The sequence below is a fragment of the Symphalangus syndactylus genome, chromosome 12 (genome assembly GCF_028878055.3).
Source record: "Symphalangus syndactylus isolate Jambi chromosome 12, NHGRI_mSymSyn1-v2.1_pri, whole genome shotgun sequence".
NCBI classification, from domain to species: Eukaryota; Metazoa; Chordata; class Mammalia; order Primates; family Hylobatidae; genus Symphalangus; species Symphalangus syndactylus.
In genome coordinates this window covers 28,706,215-28,731,845 of record NC_072441.2, presented here as the reverse complement: position 1 = coordinate 28,731,845, position 25,631 = coordinate 28,706,215, and the positions used below count along the sequence as shown (strand labels likewise).

Below are 25,631 nucleotides of genomic sequence, written 5' to 3'. Positions count from 1 at the left end.
TGATCTTGCTTTTTATCACAAGTTCCAAACAGAATTTCTTATGCTGTCCTGAAAAGAGCACACATGGCTTTGGGTTTAGATAGACTGGAGTCAATCCCAGCTTCCCCACTTACTATCTCAGGAGATGTTTCCTGTTTTGACCAGTTTTCCCATCTTCAAAATGGAGATAATATCTACCTTGCAATAATTGGGAATATTATATTAATAATATGTGTGCTAGTACATAGTAGGCTCTCAATAAATTCTATCAAGACTTTGCTTCTTAACTAAATAATTGTTAGATAGTAGAGAACAACATAGCAATTTGCATTAAAATGGACCTTTTCATCAATGCTCCCCTTTTACTTAAATGCTTCCTCTTGATAAGGAACTTCTGTGCAAGTGTATACACAATCGCACAAATTGCCAAAAGCATCACAAAGCCCTTTCAGCTTGTCAGCTTGTAAGCCTCTGACAAATACATAGAATTGTGTGAAAATGCTTTAAAACAATTGTTCCTAGCATTTTGGTCAGAATGTATTTATTAGACCATATCTTATACTTGATTGTGAAAATAAACAAGGACATAAATGATCTGGCTTTAAATGCTCTATAAAATCTGCATTACAAGACTTTATGATTCATAAAGGAAGCTTCTATTTTGGTGTGCCTGGGTAAATTTGGCTATGCAAACTTTGAATAGCCTTTGAATTGAAAAACGCAGTTATCGTTTACTGGCTGACAACCTTTTCAAGGGATAGAGAGGCAGGCACTGTACAACCAAAGATAACTTTACTTAATTAGTTTTTGGGAGATTATTTACTCGCCTTAGTCTATAGAAAAACAAAAGTCTGTCAGCACCAGATGCATCTGAGCTTTGCAGATGTGGTTGTGGCTTCTTGAAATCTTTAAAGATTCATCTAAAATATGCTTTCAGGTCTCCTTTTTGTGAAACTTTGACAGGATAATAGAATTAGATTTGCTGAATTTCACTAAACTGTAAAGTAATGTGTCATCAGCTTCACTTACTTTCCAAAAAATATTTCTCTCTGGTAATACTCATCAATCTAGCTTTTCAACCCCTAAACATGAAACTCTGAAACAAAAAGGATGACTCCATCAGTTACGCAAGTGACAAGATGTTAAACATTTAACACTCCCACATAGTAGCGCCAGCTGCCTCTGGATGAAGCAGATTTGCTTAGGTTTGGCATAGAGAAAAAAAGGAAGACAAAGAGAAGAAAAATGAAAGGAAGAGGAACTCCTCTTGCAGTGAGAATGCAAAGTTCTCTGCAGATGTGCAGGAGTCTGAAGTGGGATGTGCCTACTGCACAAACCTCTTCTTCTGAGGGAACACTGCAAAGACAGTCATCATCAGGTTCTCAACTCCTACTACCAGTGCCCCTGCATCCCCAGCATTTCATGGATTCACTCTGATAAGAGCACCTAGTGCACTGGATTAAAATAATGAAAGGACGGGGACTCAGTAAATTTCCACATCCCAGTACAATGTCTCAATAAATATCAGCTGAATAAATGAACTAGGAAAGCACACATGGGCCTCTGGGTCATTCGGACTCTTTCTCCACGACCATTTCCTCATCTTAGGCACCTACCTCTGCTGTAATCTCAGGCCAGTGAAATAGTATCGACTGAGCAAGCTGTGTGCTAGGTTGATTCTAACAACAGAATCCCTTGACTTTGTTAACAGCCCCAAACTGGCATCAACTTCAAAGAGTCAAGACTATTTTCCTCTTTAAGTGTCTTATCAAGAGGAATGTTAGTGAAAGGGCAAAAGTCATCTATAGTTTTCCACGGTGAGCCATTTACCTGGATGAGGGACAGGAAAGGCCAGCTTTAGGTGATCACACAGTGACCCCATCATAAGGCTTGTTAACAGAGAAGTTTTCCTCGTAGAGTGAGGCATGCTACAGGGGGTGCCCATTTTGAAGAATACAGTATGAAGCTCCCAACAGTGAAGACAGAACAGTATAAATAGCAACCCGTCAGTGGTAGGTGTTTGTTCTTTCGCTCAGTGGACTTCTGATGAGTAACTACCATGTGCCAGGCGTTATTCCAGGCACTAAAGGATGAAGCCAGGAGGGGGTGGTGTGGGAGTGGAGATGCATATAAAGAGGAATAAGGCATATGGCTGAGATGCTGGACAGTTAACTCAGTAGGTCTCAGATTCATCATCCACCTTTTAATGTAGAGATTCACAAACTACAAGCTGTGAGACCTTTGGGTAAGTTAATTTCTTTCTTTTGGTGTCTTTGTTATGATGGCTGGATTTTTACACCTTTATTTCTCTTTCCTCACCATTTAAAAGACAGACTTATAAACAGATGATCATGTGGATGATGTCATCAGTACAGGAATAGTTGAGTGCCATGAGCCACCCTGCAGTGCTGCCTGTTTTGCACAGTTCTAGGGGCCAATCTTGGGTACAAGGTGGAGCTCTACTGTGTCTATGTCACTCATGTCTCATCTAGATTACCATATTATCCCTAGCTCCATGTCTGAGTCTGTACAATCACTCACAGTAAACACAGCTGCAGAAATCATGCCCCTTTAGGGTCCCTCGCAATTTCGAGTCATGCCCCAGGGCAATTTCAATAAAGACTGGTGGCTGCTATACCCAGTCCCATCCAGATCTTTTCATGCTCACTGCCTGAATGAAGAGAAGAGTCTGAGGTCTCAGTGACTGGAAGGGAAGCTGCATGAAAGAAAGCTGCCCTCTTCCTTCCGATCTTCCTTGGGTACTGAACTTACTTGCCTCCATGTTCTTCTATTTCTACTTCTATTGACTTTAAATCTTCATCTATAGCTTCTCCTCTACCCACACCCAACCCTTTGCTGTTCCCAAATGTACTGCACAGGTTCCCACTTTCCTGCCTTTGTCCCTGTTGCTTCCCTTTCCTAGTACACTCTTTCTTCCTTTCTCTGCTCGGTTAACTCTGCCAAACTCAAGTGAAACGGGATGGCTTTTGGGAAGCCTGCCTTGACTCTTCCCAGGCTCACGGGGCTTCCTACACACGGCTCAGTACTTCTCTTGCTGTTTGTTTCTCTGACCTCCTCCCTTAGACTGGGAATTCCCCCAGGACCGAAGAGATCTCTAATCCATCATCGGGTGTCCAATATTTACATGATTCAATACATAAGAGATGCTTAATAAATGATAGATAAATGCATATCCAAAGGAATTAGATCAATGAAGAGGCTAGCATAATAGGGAAAATGACACATACATTTGTGTTTTCCACCTGTAAATAATATATTGTTAATTCTTTAAGTAAATAAAATAAGAGTAGATTACTTGAGGTCAGGAGTTCAAGACCAGGAGTTCGAGGCCAACATGGCAAAACCCTGTCTCTACTAAAAATATAAAAATTAGCAGGGTGTAGTGGCGTGTGCCTGTAGTCCCAGCTACTTGGGAGGCTGAGGCAAGAGAATCGCTTGAGCCCGAGAGGCAGAGGTTGTGGTGAGCCGAGATTGCACCATTGCACTCCAGCCTGGGCAATATGAGCAAAATTCCAACTCGGGAAAAAAAAAAAAAAAGGCCGGGCATGGTAGCTCATGCCTGTAATCCCAGCACTTTGGGAGGCCAAGGCGGACGGATCACCTGAGGTCAGGAGTTCCAGACCAGCCTGGCCAACATGGTGAAGCCCTGTTTCTACTAAAAATACAAACATTAGCTGGGCATGGTGGCAGACATCTGTAATTCCAGCTACTTGGGAGGCTGAGGCAGGAGAATCACTTGAACCTGAGAGGCAGAGGTTGCAGTGAGCCAAGATCGCACCACTGTACTCCAGCCTGGGGGACAAGAGTGAGACTTCGTCTCAAAAAAAAAAAAAAAAAGCATATTCAGTTTGCTAAAACTCTTTATACAAGAATACAAGACTAGCTATCAAAATATTGGGCCTCTCTGGATAGGGGCAGACACAGTGTTGTGTACCTAGAAGGAAATCAACACACATTTGTGAGTTAGTTGATTAATTCCATGAACTTTTCAATGCTAGTCATATTTAATTAAAATTTGTATACTGTTCAAGATCCTATATATGTCTTTCCCAAAGAGAAAGAGAAGTTTATTTAACAAAGTATAACACATAGATCTGGTAGTTGGTAGTTTTGAACAAATTACAGACAAGGTGCTGTCTAATTTAATGAGCAGTAATTTTAAAAAATTCAAGAGATTTGACAATCTCTCAATAATTTTTTCCTCATTTCATTCTTTTTTGAGACGGAGTCTCACTCTGTCTCCCAGGCTGGAGTGCAGTGGCGTGATGTGGGCTCACTGCAAGCTCCACTTCCCAGGTTCACGCCATTCTCCTGCCTCAGCCTCCCGAGTAGCTGGGACTACAGGTGCCAGGCACCACCCCCGGCTAATTTTTTTTGTATTTTTAGTAGAGACGGGGCTTCACCGTGTTAGCAAGGATGGTCTCTATCTCCTGACCTCGTGATCCGCCTGCCTCAGCCTCCGAAAGTGCTGGGATTACAGGCGTGAACCCCCGCGCCCGGCCTCAGATCTTTTTAAAAGGTGAGAACTGATTGCCCTCTGTACTACTGATCTCAGGAAGTAAAAATCAGAGGGTAAAAATTGTAGTTAAACATCTCTAAGTCATGTTTAAACTCAGAATTGTCTACCTTTTACAAAAGAAATAAAATACCCAAAGAATACACAAGCAATAGAAAATTTGTTTGTGACATTGAAATTCAAGCTGGGCTCATAGGCTCACACCTTGGAAAGCAAGCAGATCACTTGAGTTCAGGAATTCAAGACCAGTGTGGGTGACTTGGTGAAACCCCGTCTCTATAAAAAATACAAAAATTAGCCAAGTGTGGTGGCGTACGCCTGTAGTTCCAGCTACTTGGGGAGCTGAGGGGGAGAATCACCTGAGCCTGGGGAAGTTGAGGCTGCAGTGAGCCATAATCGTGCAACTGTACTGGGAAACAAAGTGAGAGCCTGTCTCAAAAAAAAAAAAAAAAAAAAAATGAAATTCAGATCACTCAATACCAGAAAGTAGTTCACAGGTACCTTTCAAAGTCAAACACAAAACTCTGTTCCTTAACATATATGATATGACAAAAACAACAATCAACATTTTAATATGGTGCTTTGTCCTCAATTTTATTTATTTCATAATTTCATAATTCATTGTCCTCTATGTTAATCTGATAAAATGTTATTGAAGAAAAGAGTATACGATTTTTCTTGCCCTAAACAATAAAGTACAATTTTTAAAATAAAATGAAAATCATTCGTTTGTGTAAAACCAAGAAATTTAGATTTATTAGTTCTCAAGCATCTTAAATCTTTTCTATTTTTATGTAGTACTCTAGCATTCAGCAGCCACATTCACAATTGGCTATTGCTTTATTTTCAGGGATTATAGAGAAAAATTGAAATCCTCAAAAGTCATTTTCCTGATTTCTGTCATTGTCATAAATAGCTGCTGGGCAGAAAACATCCAGAAACCTTTAAGTTATTCCAAATGGCAACTTGACTGAGGAATGGTCAACACTGTCAAATTTGACAATCAGGTAGTGTAAATAAGTAAGGAAAAGCTATGAGAAATGTATGGGTAAAGCTGCTATTTAATGAGGAAAAAGGAGTGCTCTACTATCTCAAAGAGAATAAGTGATAAAAAGAAGAAGAAAGTGTCTGAATAAGGATCCTGAATTTCAGATAGACACAGGCTTTCATTTCTCAACCTCAGAAAGGGGTTTATCCATCCGCGGGTAGAACTGTGAAATAGGGACATTTATCTTTAGTTTAAAACAAAACAACACAAGTTTCTCAGGGATGATATTAAGTGTTTTATATGAATTTTCTGCAGACCCTGTAAAAACCAGACAAGGTAATATTATGGTCCCTATTTTAGTTACTGAGGCCCAAGTTTACACTGTTCTTAAAGGCAGAGGTGGGATTAGAACACATACCTCCGGTTTCAAGATGCAAGCTCTTCCCCAGTATAGCACACATACCTCTGGCTTCAAGATGCAAGCTCTTTCCCAGTATAGCACACATACCTCTGGCTTCAAGATGCAAGCTCTTCCCCAGTATAGCACACTAACTCCCACTTATGTTATCAGCAAAGCACCCTTCCTCCTGAGCCTCTCTTCTACCAGACGTATGCCCCGGGTTGGGCTCTGACCCATAGCTTGCTATTGGTTTTCTCAGTTCATGTGCAGTCTCCCATGCTACCGCTCTGGCAGACTGATTCGCTACTTATCCTCTGAATGCAGTCTGCTTCCTGGCCTGTGGGCTATTTTTTTAATGCTTTTCTCTCTGCCTTTGTAGAGTTTGGTGTCCAGATTCACCAGTTCTAGAACTACTCTGGCCAGGTTTAAGTCCTACATCAGGCATTTGCCACTTGTATTTTGGGGACTTTATTTTTTTCTCATCTGTGAAATTGAAAAAATCATAATACCTTCTTTATTTTTATGAAGATTAAATGAGATAACACATTTAAAGTACTATAGCCTGTTATCTGGTACAAAACAAGAACTCAGTGTGGTTACACTTATGATGGCTATTATTATGACTATTTTTATTAAACTTTAAGTTCTAGGGTACATGTGCACAAGGTGCAGGTTTGTTACATATGTATACATGTGCCATGTTGGTGTGCTGCACCCATTAACTCATCATTTACATTAGGTATTTCTGCATGTCTTTGGCAAGGCCACCTTTTGCAAGAAGCTATCCACATGCCCTTTAACCTGATGGAATCATTGCCTGCCTCTCCTTTTTCTTAGTAATGCCTCCTTCTGTGTTAGAATACACTAGAGTCGTGTGCCCATTATTGCATACAATCACATTGCATTATAATACATTTGGGGTCTACTTTCCATACAAACTACTTAAAGGTAGAAATATTAAACTATGTTTGCTTTTTGGCATCTTTGGTTCCTGGCAAACTCCCAGCACAATATAGGGACTCTGCAAATGTTTGTTGAATGAACACCTGACTAACCAGAGAGGAAAAAATACAAACGCTGCTTCAATTTTCAGCCTTTGTAATTTCAAAGGTACTTGAGTTCCTAAGTCTCAGAGCCCATGTTCCTGGATGACTAGCTCATGCCATAGTACACTAAAGTACCATATTAGTAGGGAATACCAACATGGCTGAAACAAGTTCTTTGAAATTCTCACCATAGAACTGTGAATCTCCATGTTGTTGGTGTCAGTGAACCATCCTAATGTGAAGGAGAACAAGAAGTACATTAAAGCAAAAAAGAGACTTTGGGGCCAGAAAGATTTGTACTGATTGAGTCATTCATTCATTCTTCATTCATTCATTCATTCATTCAAGACACATATATCCATCACACTATATGCCAAGCATTGTGATAAATATGAAGAATGCAAAAATAAAAGACACAGTTCTTCGCTTCAAGAAGCTTATTCTGTGTGTAAGTGCGTGTGCATGTGTGCGTGTATGGCAATTGACATACGAAGACATCAATAATTACAATAATGTTTCTATTCTCTGATGGGATATGTACAGAATATAGTAACAACAAACATGATGGTAGCTACTTGAGGGTATTTAGGACAACTTCCTAGAGGAGGAGATGTTGGGATTGAACTTGGTCTTAATTGAATCCTTTATGTATTTTTGTGCTAAAAAGATGGGGGGGTGGGTGAAGAAACGTAAAAACTGCTCATCATGTGTGCTATTTGCAAATTTTCCTGGACGTATATTTAAAGAACTTGGATTGTGCTTGCCTTGAAATATTTGTAATGAATAATACAGGGATCTTGCGATCAGCACACTATGTAATATTTGTAACTAAATTAAGATAATAATTTGTTCAACATTCCTTTCAATATATTTTCTTTAGTTTAATGAACCTTGTCAATTGGTATTACAGATATGAAATTATTTAATATGAATGGCTCTCCCCCCAAGAAACTTATTCAACAGAGACATGATACCAAGTAGAAAGTGGTAAATGAATTAAAATAGATAAATCTTTTCTGAGAAGACAGTGAATCTTTCCATCAAGTATAAGAATGAGATTAGGAATGCTCATAGGGAGCGGTAAAACAACCTTAGAGAAGGAACAGAATCTAGAAAGAGATAAGAGCAAGGTGACATTCTAAATACAGTACACTAAAGCTAAAAGGGTCCACAGAGATTGGTTACTGTATATTTGCAAGTCGCCTGTTAAAATCTTGTTAAAATGCAGATTCAGCAGGTCCAGTGTGGGGCCTGAGATTCTACATTTCTAACAAGCTCCTAGGTGATTGCCAGAGCTGCTGGTCTGTGAGTCACACCTTGAATAGCAAGCATCCAATTCAAATGCCTCATTATAGATGATAATCCTAAAACCCAGGGCAGAAAGGGATTTGCTCATGTCACACAACTGATTAGTATGAGAGCAGCTCTCTTGTCTCACACTGTAGCAGCTCAGCAAGTAGTAAAAAGATCATGGGCTTTGGAATCAGGCTGATCTCGGCTCAAATCTTGGCCCTGCTGTTTACTAGTTACGAAGCCTTGGGCAGGCCATTTATACTTTCTGTGCTTCAGTTTCTCATTTGTAGAATACTGATAAGTAACTCTTAGCTGTAGAAGAGTTGTGATAAGTCTGTGCTACGACAGGCATACAAAAAACGCACAATAGCGTCTAGAACATAGTGTCTGTGTTCGAATACACATTTCTGTTCTATGTCACAGATCGAAACACGTAATGTGTCTTCTCTTTTTATCCTTTGGCCATGTCTGTATTGCCATCAGTGCACATGGCAATATTAGCTACATCATATCCCCCTAGGGCCCGGGCTGTGTTAGCATCTGGTGACACTTAGTGGCACAGTTAACACTGGCTGGGCTGGCAAATAAGAGACTGATGAAGGCCAAAAAAACAAAAAGCGATTTCATTTTTTCTCACTGTCTCTTTGAAAGAGAAGTCAGGGTGGCAAACATATATCCACTAGTAAATTTTTTGTACTCATTTGCAGATGAGGCCTTTAAAACATCTGCTCATTAATAAAAAATGTTCAGCGAATATCACAAATATTAATGGTGAAGATTTTCAGTCCACTTTGGTTAATCCAGGAGTTATTTTCTTCCTGGGTCCAGTATTTTTTCGGATTTCCTTAGTTGCCATTACCTAAATATCAAGAAAAACTCCATCTCATAGGTTCCAAGGAGATAATAAGAAATGACAACTGGTTAAGTGTGTTTTTTTTACAAGAAGATTCCTGCTTCAAATACTAGTAAGCAAAAGGAAGAATGATGCCATTTTTGCATTATATGAGGTTTAGATATAGTCCACATGGAAGATGTTAAAGGTGAAAAAAAGAAAAAAAAAATCCATGAAGAATTAAACCTGTTAAACTGTTCAGAGCCATCGTAAGAGCTGCTTCAGAAATCTATTTAGAAATCATTGCTCTTGTATCTGAATCATTACAGAGACACCAGCATCACCCACTTCTTATTGCTGCGAACATAGCAACAGTTGCCATGCTAGCAAGAGATTCAGATTCACAACACAAACACTGGAGTCAGGAGGGAGCAGGGCGAGGCCAGAGCCGGAGTCAGGGCGGATGAACAGAACACAGTGCTGCCTGTATACATTTAATTAGGCCGGTTGTTCTCTTTGGTCCCTGTGCTTGTCCTGTCAGATATTTCGGGAGAGCAGAAGCAGTCTCAAAAGCAGCATTTTTGGACCAAGTCTTACTTTCAGTTGTACACACACGCAACTGCCAAAGGCAGGATCTGTGTGCTTTGATGTGCTTAACAGTGGGCCTGGGCCCTCCTTTGTGTATGAATGGAGAGGGTTTCTCTTCATTTCCAGGAATGAAAACCTCATAAAACTCTCATCATTAGAAAGTCAGGCCATTCGTCGTCCCAATATGTCATTTCATCTAATTGAAAACTGAGAAATCTGTCACCATTTATTTAGTAGTTTGCCTCGGGCGAATCTTCGCAGGTTCTCTTCATGTGGCCGGGAATTAGTTAATTAGTATTACAAAACGCTTGAAGAGGGAAATGCACTCCACCTCGCCCTTTGGGTTAGGAGGGAGTGCATTTTAGGTCGCTAACAAGCACTGCTGACGGATAGAAAAGAACACGAAATTACAGCATCAGAATAGCCACGGTGAGAGCTGCATCTCATTCTCTCTCAAGTGGATATGTTGTAACCTAAATATGTCACTCGCTCACTCTTTTCATGCAAATCTTTTATGTGTGACAATAAATCCAGGTCCTTAAAGATTTTTTTTAAAGGTTCCAATTTTACACACGTAGGGCTCTTTTCATATCTTCACTTTTATTAATTTTCCATTTTCATCAGCTCCTCTTTGGAACAGAATATTTTGTTTGATGTTCTTTCTTTTACATTTTTCATGAAGAAAGGCTGTTTCAAACTAAGGGTGGTTTTAAAAGTCAAGGAAAAGATTGACATTTTTCACATGCTCCTCAACTTTGAGGCTGCACACCTTTGTTCCGCGTGAAGTCTCCAAGCCTCTGTCCTTAGTACAGCAGTCAGGGGGGCTGGAGGAGGCCTCACTCGTGGTTTGGCAACTGACTGCTAGATGGCGCTGGAGAGCAAGGCAGCTAACAACAAGCAGCTAACATGGTTGCTTTAGTCCACATCAGCCGAAAAGGAGTTCTTAACATAGAGCCCTATCACCTTTCAGCACAGACTACGTCCAATTCTGGTGATTTGTAAGATACCAGAAGCATGCAATGCAGAGGGCACTAGCAATCAATTTATAGCCCTCCTTTCACTTTTCGTGTATATGTGTGCATACGGGAATTGCTTGCATATTTCACTATAGTGCTGTCTGGGTATGCACCTACGGATGCGGTGAAGAGGTGTTATGTAAATATAATAAATGGCTGTGTTCATTGTTTGGACCTTCATGGAGATAGTTTTAACTTCGTGAAAGACCACTCCCCACTTTCTTTAATTTCCCCATCTATATAAGATAGCATTCAGGGACATAATGAGGGATATCAAACACTTTCACACTGCCACATCAACACGAATAGTTCTATATTTCCGTTTTCAGTCCCATACCACCACAACAGTAGGAGATTTTCTGATTTTGTTAATTAGTAAAAACTATGGGCATTTCAAGAAGATATGAGCTTAAGAAGAAAGAGATAAAAGGCAACTGATAGGCATCATGGCACTTGCTTAGATTCTAGCTTCTCTCCTTTGCCTTTTATATTTTGCCACTGCAGGCCCTTAATAAGCTTGATAATTGACGTTCAGGAAGTGCATGTCACAAAAATTTTACGTCTCAGAGATGATAGCTATCCTAAAAAAAAGGTCTTGTTCCTAGATTTAGGCAAGCAACATCCTGTTCTCCTCATTATACATACAAGATCCGTAGAACTTAAGTCACCAGTGTCACCGAGTAAGAAAGACAACTCTTCTTCCTACAAGTTCAGAAGACACTGCTGAAGTGAGGGTTAGATACTAATATAATGTTCCAATAAGCACTGCAGTCTTTTGTAAATTCTATAGATATCATATTTCAAATCAGCATTCTTTGAATAAGTAAAACATAAGTTAGAAGCCAAAGACCCTTTTTGGTTTTATTAAATTTATAAATATTAAAATTATTTCTAAGTAGAATGAGCTAAAAGATGCTGATTCCCTATTGTATTTATGCATGAGAAAGAGTGGTCTTTTTCTGCATTTCTGGCCCTGAAAAACTCTTGGGCTTTCATCACCAGAAAGCCAATTGTTGCCCACAAATGTCAGCTAAAAGATTGTTGTTGTTTTTTTCGTTCATTGATTGCATTTGACTACTACAGTGGAGAGTACATTTAATGAGAAAGTGAAAAGAAGAGCCTAATTTTACAGTGTACTCAGTTCCATAAAGAAATCATGCTGAAGTAGAGCTATCCTCAAAGCTAGTCCACAAGTGTCACTTCAGTTAAGTTCCTAGAAGGAAGAAGCTCATCCTTTTATGTGCTCTGATTGGTTGTCACTAGTTTTACAAATGTGGTCAGAGAGTGAGGCTGTTTTGGAGAGGCATGATTGAAAAAGATACAGAGGGAGTCCATGGCATGCCTGTGAAAGAGGCAGCCGCTGTGGAGTTGTGTTCAGTTTGGGTCTGTATCATCACAGGCAGGTGATTGTAGTGTTTCATCAGGAGGCATAAGCTGAGGCAAAGTGGCTACTATCAGAGTTAGAGTGAGAAGGGAAATTTCCCTGCAATCAAAGGCTATTGGCCATAGACAGAGAGCAGTATGTTCCACTAGATGTGGCAGTTTAAGTGCGAGGTAGTTCAGTACTCTGGATAGCTCCCTGCTGATTCTCTTCAAAGCCCAAACTTGACATTAGAACGTTCTGGTGTTGGCAAACATGTTGGCAAAGTTTAGTCTCCAGAGATAGCATGATGTAATGAAAACACTACCGGACAGGCCCAAATTAAATTATGAACTACCATTTTTTCTATTAAATAGTTACATGCATTACTTACATTATTCAAGTTTCTGTTTTATTTAAAAAAACAGAAACCATGAGGCACACTTCACAAGATTGTTGAATTCAATGGCATCATGTTTGTGGGAAGTCATTATGCTCACGTACTTCACAAATAGGTGTTTGGCACCTACCATGTACCGGGCACTGTTCTAAGTACTGGAGAAACAGCAGCAAAAGGAGAGACATTTTATGCCTGCATGATGTTTACAATCTACTATGGGTATGAATATAAAAGAAAATGATTTTCTAAGATTATCACTCCAAGTAAATATAAGTGCTGTGAAATTCTCATACTAACTCTTGTTGACCTATATAGCATGAATTTTAATAGATTATATGGTAGAGACACATCATGGGTCCAAGCAAGGGCGAGGGTCAGATAAGAAACACCTGTATAAAGCCAAAATCTTCAAAGGGCAACATCCAGATTAGGTAAATCAGAAAAAATAAAATTCACTCTACATAAAGATATGCAGAGGATAAATATCCTACATTATTCCTGGCTCCAGGTAAAGTGAGAAAAAGAAAAAATATATATATACATATATAAAACCCTCAGAAGTCTCATCTGCCAGCCCACATACAAGCTAGTTTAAAGCAGAATTATTACTGCACGTGTTCTACAAAAAACTCCAAGTTGGTCGGGTGCGGTGGCTCATGCTTGTAATCCCAGCACTTTGGGAGGCTGAGGTGGACGGATCACGAGGTCAGGAATACACGACCAGCCTGACCAACATGGTGAAACCCCGTCTCTACTAACAAAATACAAAAATTACCCAGGCATGGTAGTAAGTGCCTGTAATCCCAGCTACTTGGGAGGCTGAGGCAGGAGAATGGCATCAACCCGGGAGGGAGAGGTTGCAGAGAACTGAGATTGCACCACTGCACTCTAGCCTGGGTGACAGAGCCAGTCTCAAAAAACAAACAAACAAACAAACAAAAAAACCTCCAAGTTGAAGTTTTAGGGTGGTCTTGAGGTATTAATGTTTCTAGATAAAATGTGTTTGAAGAAATAAAAGAAGAAAAGTATGGAGTGGGTCTACAGCTTTTTTAAACTCTCCTGTAAAATTGTAAATGAAATGCAACTTCTAGAACTGGAATATAAATTAGAAATAAATTGAATTACAAATGCAATGAACAAAGTAAACAACATATTAAATCCAGCTTCTGAGAGAATAAGTGAACTGGAAGACAGATCTGAAAAAATTACCCAGAAAGCAGGATAGAGAAAGTAAAGGGCGGGAAATATTTTTTAAAAATAGATTGAGAAATTTGGAAAATAGAGTGAGAAGCTTTAAAAAATATCCAACCAGAATTCCAGGAAGAGATACTAAAGAAGATGCAATAAAGAAATATTAGCAGAGACAATGGCTGAGGATATCCAGAATTTATGAAAGATGTCAATTTTCAAATTCTGGAAACATAATATATCACAAGTAAAATAAATAACCATAAATTTATATCTACACACAACATAATTAAACTGTAGGATACCAAAGATAAAGAGGACTTCTAAAAGCAGTTTTAAAAGGCAGATTAAAAACAAAAGAAATAACAATTAGATTCATAGATGAAATTTTAACAGCAACAAAGAAAGTAAAACATGCAATAGCATTTTCCCCCTGAAGGTGCAGGGAAAAAAAGTAACTGAACAATTAAAATCCTCTATCTACTAAATATCTTTAAAAAGAGGGAAAATAAGTGTTTTTCATTTGTTTACTTCCAACAGAGTGAGGCTTAAATAATTTTTAAAGGTGCATTTATGGAAAAGAAAAATGATACTAGAAGAAAGATTTGAAATGTAACCATAACAAACAATGAAACATTAAACATGAGATAAGCCTAAATAAAACATAGTTGTATAAAACAATGAAATCATTATGGAATTTATAAAATCTTGGTGAAGATAAATACTGGAAATTAAAATAAAGAGGTATTATAGAGGTCAGGAGAGAATGATTTTAATTAAAATGGTCTAAGATCTTTTATTTAAGAATAAGACAAACATATTAAAAATATAATTAGTTATTTTAAATAATATATTAAAATTTCTGGCATACTCACCAAAGAATAGAAATACAGCTCATATTCAAATAATCAAAGGAAAGAAAAAAAGATAGGATGAGAAAAAATACTAGACAGAATAAAATAATATGTTAGCAATTAGTCCAAATGATTTCAGCAGTCACAATGAATGTAACTATTTACCACACAAAAGGTATATAAGAACCCCATAGAGAAAATTATAAACTCTTAATAAAAGATATTAAAGAACATCTAAATAAATGCAAAAATATACTACACTCATGGTAATCGGGACTCAATATTATAAAGATGTCAGATCTTTTCATATTGACGTATAGGCTTAAATATCTATAATCAAAATCTCATTTTTTTGGTAGAAAATACAAGCTGATTATAAAAACTGTAGTAGCCCCCTCCCCTCTTATCTACCAGGGATATATTCCAAGACCCCCAGTGGATGCGTGAAACTGGAGATATTACTGAATCCAATATACAATATAATTTTTTCTTATACCTACATACCTATGATAAAATTTAACTTATAAATTAGGCGCAATGAGAGATTGACAATAATTAATAATAAAATAGGATAATTATAACAACATACTTTAATAAAAGTTATTGTGGGGCCTGGTGCAGTGGCTCATATTTATAATCTCAGCACTTTAGGAAGCTGAATCATTTAACCTTAGGAGTTCGAGACCAGCCTGGGCAACATAGTAAAACTCTGTTTCTACAAAAATAAAAATTAAAAATTAACTGGGCATGGTGGCGCATGCCTGTAGTCCCAGCTACTCAGGAGGCTCAGGCAGGAGGATTGCTTGAGCCAAGGAAAAAATTATAGGTAAAGTGTTCATTCATAATAAATAATCAGACATGGTCCCATTTGCAGGAAAAGTACAGGCCCTGAGTTCAAGGGAAATGCATGCTGGATGTCCCTTGTAACCCAATGTGCACACACCTGCATTGCTGGGATGTTTCTGTCCATTGTTTTGTTGGTTTGCTTGTTTGTTTATTCATTTCTCTAATGAAGAGTCACATTAATAGAATATAAAATACATGAGTCAATAATTGGTGTATTTATTAGAATATTATGTTTTGCTTTTATCTCATGCTAAAATAAGTGTCATATTAATGTTCTGCACATGCAATCCACTTTTGAAAGAACACTACCGTTTGTTATAGAAGTTTTAAATATGAAAATTTTTTTAAAAAAACACACGGAATGAATATGGTAGTCACTTTTCTCCTTACACATCTTAGTCACCTACATTCTATCCTTTTAGTAATTAAAAAACAAATATATTGACATTTAGTGCCCTAACAGTGAGGGGGGGGAGAGTGAAAAGGAAGTGGAATATCTAGTAGTTCATTATTTTTGGATGAGAATGTATTTGAACTTGACAGGAATGTAGGAGTCAAAAAAATCTGAATGCCAGAGTTTTACTCACTTAAATTGCAGAAATACAAAGCCTGGTATTTACAGCCTAACTAATAATTTTCCTAGTTTATTATAAATAAAAATATTTAATATTCACCACACACAGTTAAATAATAAATGAGATATTGTAGGCACCTGAACAAAACAAAAAAGAAGAGAATTTCTGTTTTTAACATATTTATGATCTAATAGGGAATAAGACACATAAGAAAAAATAACATGAATTATAACGTGGCACAGAGTACTGTGGTCTTTAGTGAGGCATGAATGGAGATGGGGTAGCCCCCAGAAAATACTTCTTCATGACATAGTGATTACGCTGATTGAGATAATTACTGAAGGCTGGTTAATATTTTGACAAGATAAGGGGGATGTCAAGGTTAAAAAAACTGTAAGATACAGTGATAGGTTGATGGTAGGTTAAACATGGGGTGTTGATGGGAACTAGTGGAACTTCTAGTTTGTCTGTAGTTTTCCTCTCCAAGAATACTATTGACATTTTGTGTAAGATAATTTTTTGTTTTTTAGATTGCCCAAAACATTGGAGAAACTTCAACATTCTGGTCCCAGCTCACTAAATAGTAATAGCATCTCTTTAGTCCTTGGGAATACAAAAACAAACAAACAAACAAACAAAAAAGAAGCCTCCCACAGTTCAAAAAGCCTAGAATGCATCTGAGATGAGAGAGCGACAGTATCACTCTCTGTTTAGAACCACTGCAACATATGATGGAAACGTGTATCACTGAGGATTTCAGACTCCTGAATCAATTGGACTCTGGAATTCACTTAATTTTAGAGGCAATGGAGAATTATTGAAGGTTTTAATGCAAATAATATAATTAGAATTGGAGTTTTACATAATAAAGATTATGATGGTAGTAGGTGGGTTAGAGCATGAGGAAGCTGGAGCAGGAGAGAAGTTGAAGATGTTGCAAAAGCTAGGAAGCAGAGAAGTCAAGGCTGAATAAATGAACTGGGGTTCAACTGTGTGTGTGGAGAAATGTGTGTGTGTGTAGATGTGCGCGTGTGCATGTATATGTGTGTCTGTGTGTGTGCATGTGTGTGTGTGTGCGTGCGCATGTGTATGTGTGTCTGTGTGTGCATGTGTATGTGTGTGTGTGCATGTGCATGTGTATGTGTGTGTGTGCATGTGTGTGTGTGAGTGTGCATGTGTATGTGTGTGTGTGCGTGTGCATGTGTGTGTGTGTGCATGTGTGTGTGTGTGCGTGTGCATGTGTATGTGTGTGTGTGCATGTGTATGTGTGTGTGTGCGTGTGCATGTGTATGTGTGTGTGTGCGTGTGCGTGTGTGTGTGTGTGCATGTGTATGTGTGTGTGTGCGTGTGCATGTGTATGTGTGTGTGTCTGTGTGTGTGCATGTATGTGGTGTGAGTTGGAGCCATGGGATTGTAGAAACGACAAAACCCATGGAAAGAGGGTGTGGAATGGAATGGAATGGAAGGGAATTGAATGGAATGGAATGCAATGGAATGGAATGGAGTGGAGTGGAGTGGAGTGGAGTGGAGTGGAGTGGAGTGGAGTGGAGTGCAGTGGAGTGGAGTGGAGTGGAATGAAGAAGAAAGGAAAGCAATGCGTGAGAGCATTTATAGTGGTCATGAGCAAGGTGCTGAAATTGCTGATTGTGGTGAGTTGACAAGAAGTTAGGAATGGAGAGAGGATTGAAAGATTGGAAGAAAAGGGAATATTTGAAAGTTTTAGTACAAAAAAAGAGTGTAAGAGAGGTGGTAGATGAAAGAGGGGAGTATTTGACCTGGGGTGATGAGGAGGAGAGATGGCCCCTGTTATCTGGTAAACATCTGCTACACTGCAGTAAATGGACATGGTCCCCTTGCTGCTCTCCCTTCTTCACTCCTCCTAGGAACATCAGTTTCATGGTGCTATCATCTTACACAGTTGTTGTAACCCAGAAAAACTATGAGTAAATTAAAATTTTATAAGTTATATTCAACTTTTATAAACTGCATTCCATTCTAAGTGCACTAGGCAAGCTATTTAAAGAAACCTTTGATGGACCCTTTTGTAGTGTGAAAAATTAATCCCAAATGTATCTGTTTTACAGTTCCAAACTCTGGATCCCTGGTTTTCTTCTCCTGGACAGCTAACTAGGTCAAATCATTCTATTCTCAGAGCCCAGCCCCACATAAACACTAATTGGTTTTCACATCTGAAAGGTTGTGTATCAGTTTGTCATTTCTAAATTTACATGATGTAATCCATGTACAAGATGGGATTTCATTCCCTGTGGGAGGAGCAACTGCCACATGCTTGGTTTTCCAAATATATCTAGAGGCACAAAATATTTTAAAAGAGGCAGAACTTCAAGAGCGCCTTTCTCAATCTCAGATTTTATCAATTTATGGTTTTGGTAGGAAATAGGGAATTCCTATTATCTGTGGAGAAAATCTCTGACACAATTTTGCACCTCTAAATTTATTTATAAAGAATAATAATAATTAGAAACAAATATACAAACAACCAAAAACCCCATCAAATCAAGCATTACAAAACACAAACCTATCGTCTGTGATCTTCATGACCAAAAACTGAAAAGTAAATGCATCATTTTTCAAGACATGGTTGAGGTGTCCCCGCATCCATACATTAGTAGGGACTATAGGAAAAACCTTGTACTGATTTTTCAAAATCATAATGCTATACTAAAAAATTACATTTTAACTCTGTAACTTGAATTAATTAGGAAATCCAAAGATCAGAAGTTAGTGGCACATTGCAAGGAATTTTGGCAGGGATGATGCACGTACTAAGTCATCAAAATGGTCCCCTTTGGTCACAGATGCTATTTCACCTTAGCTTTCTCTTTCCTCTCTCATTAGCTGCCTCTCCTTCTTACAGAATGACTGGCAGGTTAGCATTGTATCACTCTCTTTCAGCATGTTTCTTATACTTGGATGTATATTGGAATCACCTGGGAAACTTTAAAGCATTCTGATGCCTGGGTGCCAACCCCATGAGTTTTGGTTTAATTGGTGCTGGGCACTGGTACTTGTAAAAGCTTCCCAGATGATTCTAATGATTCTCAAAGTTGAGAACCACTGTCTCACAAGCTGTTAAACTCATGGCCCTCCTGTACTTAGTCCATCAATTCTTATATCCTTGGGCTCTTTGACTTTAAACACCTATTGATCGCTGGTCTCACTTCCTCTGCCTTCATATACACAAGCTGAAAAGGCAGGCTTGGGAGAAATAGCCGAAGTTATTCAGAGATTGACTTCCAGGAGAAACTGGAAGTCCAGCAAATACAAGTATTGGCAAAATATTTCAAGCTTCTGAAACATGCACCTACTATGCCAGAGAAACTCAGAAAGCACGTGACAGTCCTGAGTGAGAATTCCAGCTTTGCTTACTCACTCTCCATTAACTTGGGAAAGTTGCTTACCTTTTCTATGAGCCTCAGTTTTCTCATCTATAAAAATTGAAATACCTACTTCCTAAGGCTGAATTAGATGACTATTGAAAGTGTTTAAAATAGTGCCAGGATGTTCAATAGTGACAGCTATTTAAATGGAAAGAAAAGAGAAAATAGTTAAGGCTCATTCACTGATTACACACACCAAGTGAAAAATAATTCCCGTTTATTGAGCCAATTTATCTAATTTTTTATTTTTTATCTGCCCAACAAATATTTCTTACTGACTTTATGCCAATCATACCACTAGATAGATACTAAGGATACAGTAATGAATAGAACATACATAATTTCTATCTTGACACATTTTAAAACTTAGCTAAACGCTTTACCTATTCCTAGAGGTGATTTCAAGTAGTGCAAGGATTGAGCTTACTTGGAGGAATGGTGCTAACAAACTGACCTTGAATGTACCCTCACAGCAAATCCTCAGGGAAATGCCACGCTGTTAAGAGAAACTTGCACCTAACAGACAGACAAATCCTTATCAGAGTTCCATAACAGTCAGGAAGGGCCAGAAGGCTATAAAACACTCTATGAGAATATCAAAAGGAGCATCTCAAAAAAGCTGATGGGTTTTTTCACCCAGCATGTAGATTTTTTTGAAAAATTATTAGTGGTATACATCTCTAGATTCTTGAAGGCTGCAGAAGCTCTGTTCCTCCATCCCTCATTTGCCTAACTGGGACTGCTGCTGTGCCTCCTATTCTGTGTAGCTCTCCATGTATTGTAAATTATTTGACTTGCCTACATTTTTGGAACTATATTCTTTGCTTGGTTCTGCTAGCATCTTTCAATCAAGTACTGTCACTACTATGACAATAGTACCTCTACTTATAACAGCTCTAAGATCTGGTATTATTACCAGTATTTTACATGTGAGATTTAAATAACTTGACAAGATCATTGAGCTAGTACATGGCAAAGCCAAGATTTAACTTCACATCTGTCTGATTCCACAGCTCATCCTCTTAACCTCTGTCTCAAGTGGACAAACCTCAGGTGACTATACTTTAGAAATATCAAAATCTGGCTGTTCAGAGAAATAGCTTTAAAAGCCACAAGTAGAGAATAAGAACAGCAGATAGAACTGGAAGATGATGATGCGACCAAATCTAATGTAGTCTTGGCCTATGGGTCCTTTTGAAATTACGTAAGAGACTAAAATCCAATAAAAAATGGTGTCCAGTTTGCACGGTTATCAATCAAACCTACTGATACTTAATTTGATGACATTCTATAGATTAAAGACTTCACGAATCAGAGTCCCATCTTTTCATAGCTGCAGCTGTAACTCTTTTATCAGATCAGGAATATAATAACTACAGCTAAGAAAGCAACAATTGCAATTTGTAGATTGTATAGAAACCCTTGCTAACTCCAGATAATCTTTTCCCACTTAAGAACCTTTACTCTGATAATGGAGTGTATGAGTGTGTATGTATATGCAGGTGTGGATGTGAGTGTGCTTGTGTAACTGGGCCATGTGCAAATGCTTTGGTGCTCATGTGGACGGAGAGAGATTTTAAACTAGTCTTTTCTGGTCTTCCATGGGTTGGAAAGTATGCACTCTATAGGGTATCTGTGAAGCTCACAGTGACTGCCTTCTTTGCTCCCCATCTAGAACAGGGGCCCCTGACAGCCATGTTTATATTAATGAAATATGACCCCATTGCCACTCCAGTGACCCATGCCTTTTGCCATATGGCTTTGCAGTTCTTCCCACTAAAAATCAAGTAATTTTTTCTTCCTATTGATGTTGAAGTCAGCTGTGAAACTTGCCAATGGAATGTTGTCAGAGGATACAACTTGAGCAAAGGGTTTAAATGTGCATGTAAATTTGGGCTTGTCCTTTCGAGTTACTAGCCTTTGTCTATGAGAAGAATATACCCCAGGTAGTACATTTTTCTATGTGGGTGTCCAAGGAGGTTGAGAGACCCCAAGGAACAGACCTGAATACAACCTGTAGTTCAGAGTCAAGCTCATCTAAAATGAGCCCACAAACAAGTGAGCAAGAAATAAATGCTTATGATTGTATATCCCTGAATTCTGGGATGGGTTATTATACAGAATTATTATAGCATCATATGACAGATACATTTCTCCTTGAAACTTAACATTTAAGCTGAGCGACAAAGAGACTATCTATTGGGAACTGGGGCATGTAAATGGCAGAGCTAGCTATGAAAAAATGTTGATTTCTCTTTTTCTGACTTACCTTTTTGCTTAATCTTTTCATTTTTGCTTCTTTTTTCACCGAGGTAAAGTTCACACAGCATAGAAATAACCATTTTAAAACTAGCAATTCAGTGGTATTTAGTACATTCACAGTTTTACAATCACCACTTTAATTCCAAAATCTTTTCATCAGTCCCAAATAAAACTGGGTGACAATTAAGCAGCTACTCCCAATTTCTCCCTCCTCTCTATCCCCTAGAAGCACCCATCTGCTTTTTGTTTTTATAGATTTACCTATTGCTATGGACTGGAGTGTGACCCTCCTCAAATTCGTATGTTGAAACCCTAGCCTCCCATGTGACTGCATTGGAGACTGCAAAGGTCTTTAAGGAGATAATTAAGATTAAATGAAGTCATAAATATGAAGCCATAAATATAAAGCCCTGATCCAGTAGAGTTGGTGCCCTTATAAGAAGATAAAGAGACACTAGAGCTCTCCCTGCCATATAAGGACAGAGAAAAAAGGTGGATTTCTAGAAAACAGGAATAGAAACCCCATCAGAACCTCAACCATGCTGAACCTGATCTTGGACTTCCAGCTTTCAGACTGTGGAAATAAATTTCTGTTGTTTTATGTACCCACTGTATGGTATTTTGTTGTGACAACCTGTTTTATCAATCTGTTCATTGGTTGATGGACTTTTGGGTTGTTTCCACCTTTTGGTTATTATAAATATTGCTCTATAAACATTTGAATACAAGTATTTGTTTAAGTACCCATTTTCAATTTCAGGGTATATTCCTAGGAATGGAATTTCTGGGTCATATGGTAATTCTTAGAACGCTGAACTTTTGTTGCTCAGATCCTCAAAGCTGTTTCCTGGTTTCCACACAGGAATTCTTGCTTGGATGCCATAAAATAGCTTCAGAATACTTTTAATAAATCCCTTTTGTTGCTCTAAAATAGACGTATCTTACTTAAGCTAGGTTAATGTCTGTTACTTGCAACTAGAGGACATAGGCTAACAGATAATAAAATTTCTAATTTTTAGTCATAATATAAGAAAAATGGGCTGAAAACTCCTCTTTCAAAGATTTTCAGGGGGTGATCAAACCCTGTTGATAGTAACCAAATTAGTTGACTGTCTTGATAAGATTCTGAAATAAGACTTTACTGTGAGATTTGCTTATATTACCACTCACCTTTGGGACAAAGCAGCATAGGACCTTGCATTTAGAGCATATTCCAATTCAAAACGACTTCTTAAAGCTGCCACATGACTCCGGCCAGGTCCTCCCCGGCTCACCAGGCAATCAGAAGAAGAGGAAGGTGAGAGAGACCCACTGCTGTTACTTGATGCAGGAGACATCGGCTGAGTGGAGGAGGAGCAATTTCAATTGTTTAATACTTCCAACAGGTGTGAAGACATAACATAAAATATGGATTTAACTTTCTATTCCAAGGTTTCCCATATTTTAATTTCTATTCACTCAGCTTGCTTCTGGCTTTTCCTTTCAGGAAAAAATCTAGTGGCAACATCAGGCTAGCTTAATTTACTTTTTGACCCAGTTCTGTGCTGAGAGCTGGCCTGTTAAATTTATGCTCATCTTTCTAAAAACACAGTAGGCCAAACTCAGATTCATAAAATATATTTAGAAGGTTATTATTCAATGATCAAAAGATTCTTCACATTCTTCATTATGGCAATAGGATTTATGGCAGAGTTCCTTTAAATCATAGCTAAAATTATTCCCTTTACATGAAATTATTCCCTTCATGTAAAATGAATTTACACACTTTTCCAAGAATACATCAATTTTATAAGATGAAAAATGCTTTAATGTGTGGCAAGTCTTTTCCCATATTGAACAGGCCACTCCCTTTGCCACGTGATAGTTTTTCAGATGTTTAAAAACACCTGTTGGACTTGGTTGGGTGCGGTCGCTCACGCCTGTAATCCCAGCACTTTGGGAGACTGAGGCGAGCGGATCACGAGGTCAAGAGATTGAGACCATCCTGGTCAACATGGTGAAACCCCGTCTCTAATAAAAATACAAAAATTAGCTGGGAATGCTGGCACATGCCTGTAGTCCCAGCTACTGGGGAGGCTGAGGCAGGAGTATTGCTTGAACCTGGGAGGCAGATGTTGCAGTGAGCTGAGATTGTGCCACTGCACTCCAGCCTGGAGACAGAGAGAGACTCTCTCAAAAACAAACAAACAAACAAACAAAAACCTGTTGGACTCACCCTAATTATCTCTTTTCTGTGATAAGCATCATTAGTTCCTTCAACTGGTTTTCATGTTACATGATTTTCAGCTTATTCACCACTCAAATCTCTCTCTTCTAAAATATGTATCCCAGTTTTAATTATTCCTTTAAAAGGCTCAAGGACACAAGTGGGTACCACTTGGCCATTTCAGAACAAGAATATCATATCTTTATTTTGCAGCAAGACAGTCACTTTATATTCTAACTCCCAATGAGCTTATTATCCACTAGCATTCATGATGCTCCTAAGCCATGTCTCCACCATTTGATACTTTTATGATTTTTTCTTTGGTTCTGCTGCAGGACATTATATTTATATGTATTTCTGTTAAAATTATTCTTGTTAGACATGTCCTGTTACTTCATCCTCCAAGATCTAGAGTCCTGCTTTCAAATACTTTCTGTCTCTCTTAACTTGATTATATCTGCACATGGGATGAGTAGCTCCCTCTTGGCCTTGATCTAAACCGTTGACTGAAAAGTCGAAGAATAGAGAGGATAAAGTCTTATGAAACTGCACAAGTCAAGCCTCTTTAGGCTGACTCTGGTCCGTTAATTAGTGCAACTCAGTCCAGCAAACTCTCTTAGCATATAGCCCATTCATCTTCTCCCTCGGGGACAGAGTATAAATAAGAGGCTTGAACAATATATTACAATAAGACAAGCTAGTTTAGTAGATCCTATCATGTTTGTAGATCCTATCATGGTGGATTCCTTTTTTCTGGAATCCACCTCCAGATATATCTATCCCATTAGGCTTGAAGCAAACTCGCTCAAACCCTAAGTTTCAAAATGAGAGGATATTTTAAATTCAAGTCTTGAAGGTGTCTCTTAATACCCAAGGCTTCTGGCAGATGCTTTTGTCCACAGGGGCTGCTGAAGCCCCACCAAATACATGACTACTTCTCCCCACTTTCTGTAAGTCCCAGGACTGAATAAGAGAAGGGAAAGAGGATCTTAGGTCTAAACACTGAAGCTTCTTTTTACACAAAAGTTTTCTTTAGAAATTCCAGCAAAGAGTCATGAGACAGAGACACTCACTGCAGACTGTAACTGCAAATCCTTTTCCAATAGACTGGGTCCAGTGACTCTTAGTTGAGTTTCTTTTTTTTTCTTTTAGAAAAAAAATCCTACTTTTCTTGATTGTTCTACTTTGAGACTTAGTGGTGCAATCTCAGGTTGATGCTATTTTTCTCTATCGTTGCCCCTTCCCTGCATATGCAGATGCATACGTGATCCTCTATGTGTGATGTATGTCTTCCTCCACCAGTAGCACTTATTTGCATTTGAGAATATATTATTTTTGAATTAGTGTGCATGCTTTAGCTCCCTTGCCTATTTTGAAATGCTATCTCTTGACCAGGTGTATAGAAAATTAAGGCAATTATAGAGAAAGTTAAAGCAAACAGCTTTAATAAGGAAAGAAAATTCCATTAGCCTGATTACCAACATATATCACATTAAGCAACATATATGTGGTGTGAAAGCAATGCCTTCCAATTAATTATGAACATATTTTATTGATAATTTTTCTTTTCACATTGAATATAAATGAACAATGGCTTACATATCTCTGTACGGAGAATTTTTTGCATAAAAATTAATTAAATAATTACCTTCTAATGTATTTGTTATACTTTCCAATTTTTACATATCAATTTTTTAAGCTGAGCATGACTGTGTCCATTTGCCTGCCCTGTTATTTGTCGGAAGGTCTCGAATTCACAATGACTTTGCCTTTGTCCCTGTAGATACAGCTAATTCTGCTCCACCATAGGAATTTAATGAATAGGGTAAATATGGATGCAGTTATGGGTCCTCATAGTAA

The 25,631-nt window shown here is 38.3% G+C and overlaps 1 protein-coding gene across 1 annotated transcript in view; it reads right to left on the bottom strand.

The window, feature by feature from the left end:
* TNNI3K (TNNI3 interacting kinase) overlaps window positions 1-25,631 on the bottom strand; it is a 305,572-nt gene that overhangs the window by 28,130 nt on the left and 251,811 nt on the right. Inside the window, exon 23 of the mRNA XM_063624029.1 lies at window positions 22,736-22,905. Within this exon, the coding sequence (XP_063480099.1) occupies window positions 22,736-22,905 (170 nt within the window). The remainder of the gene's footprint in view (window positions 1-22,735; window positions 22,906-25,631) is intronic.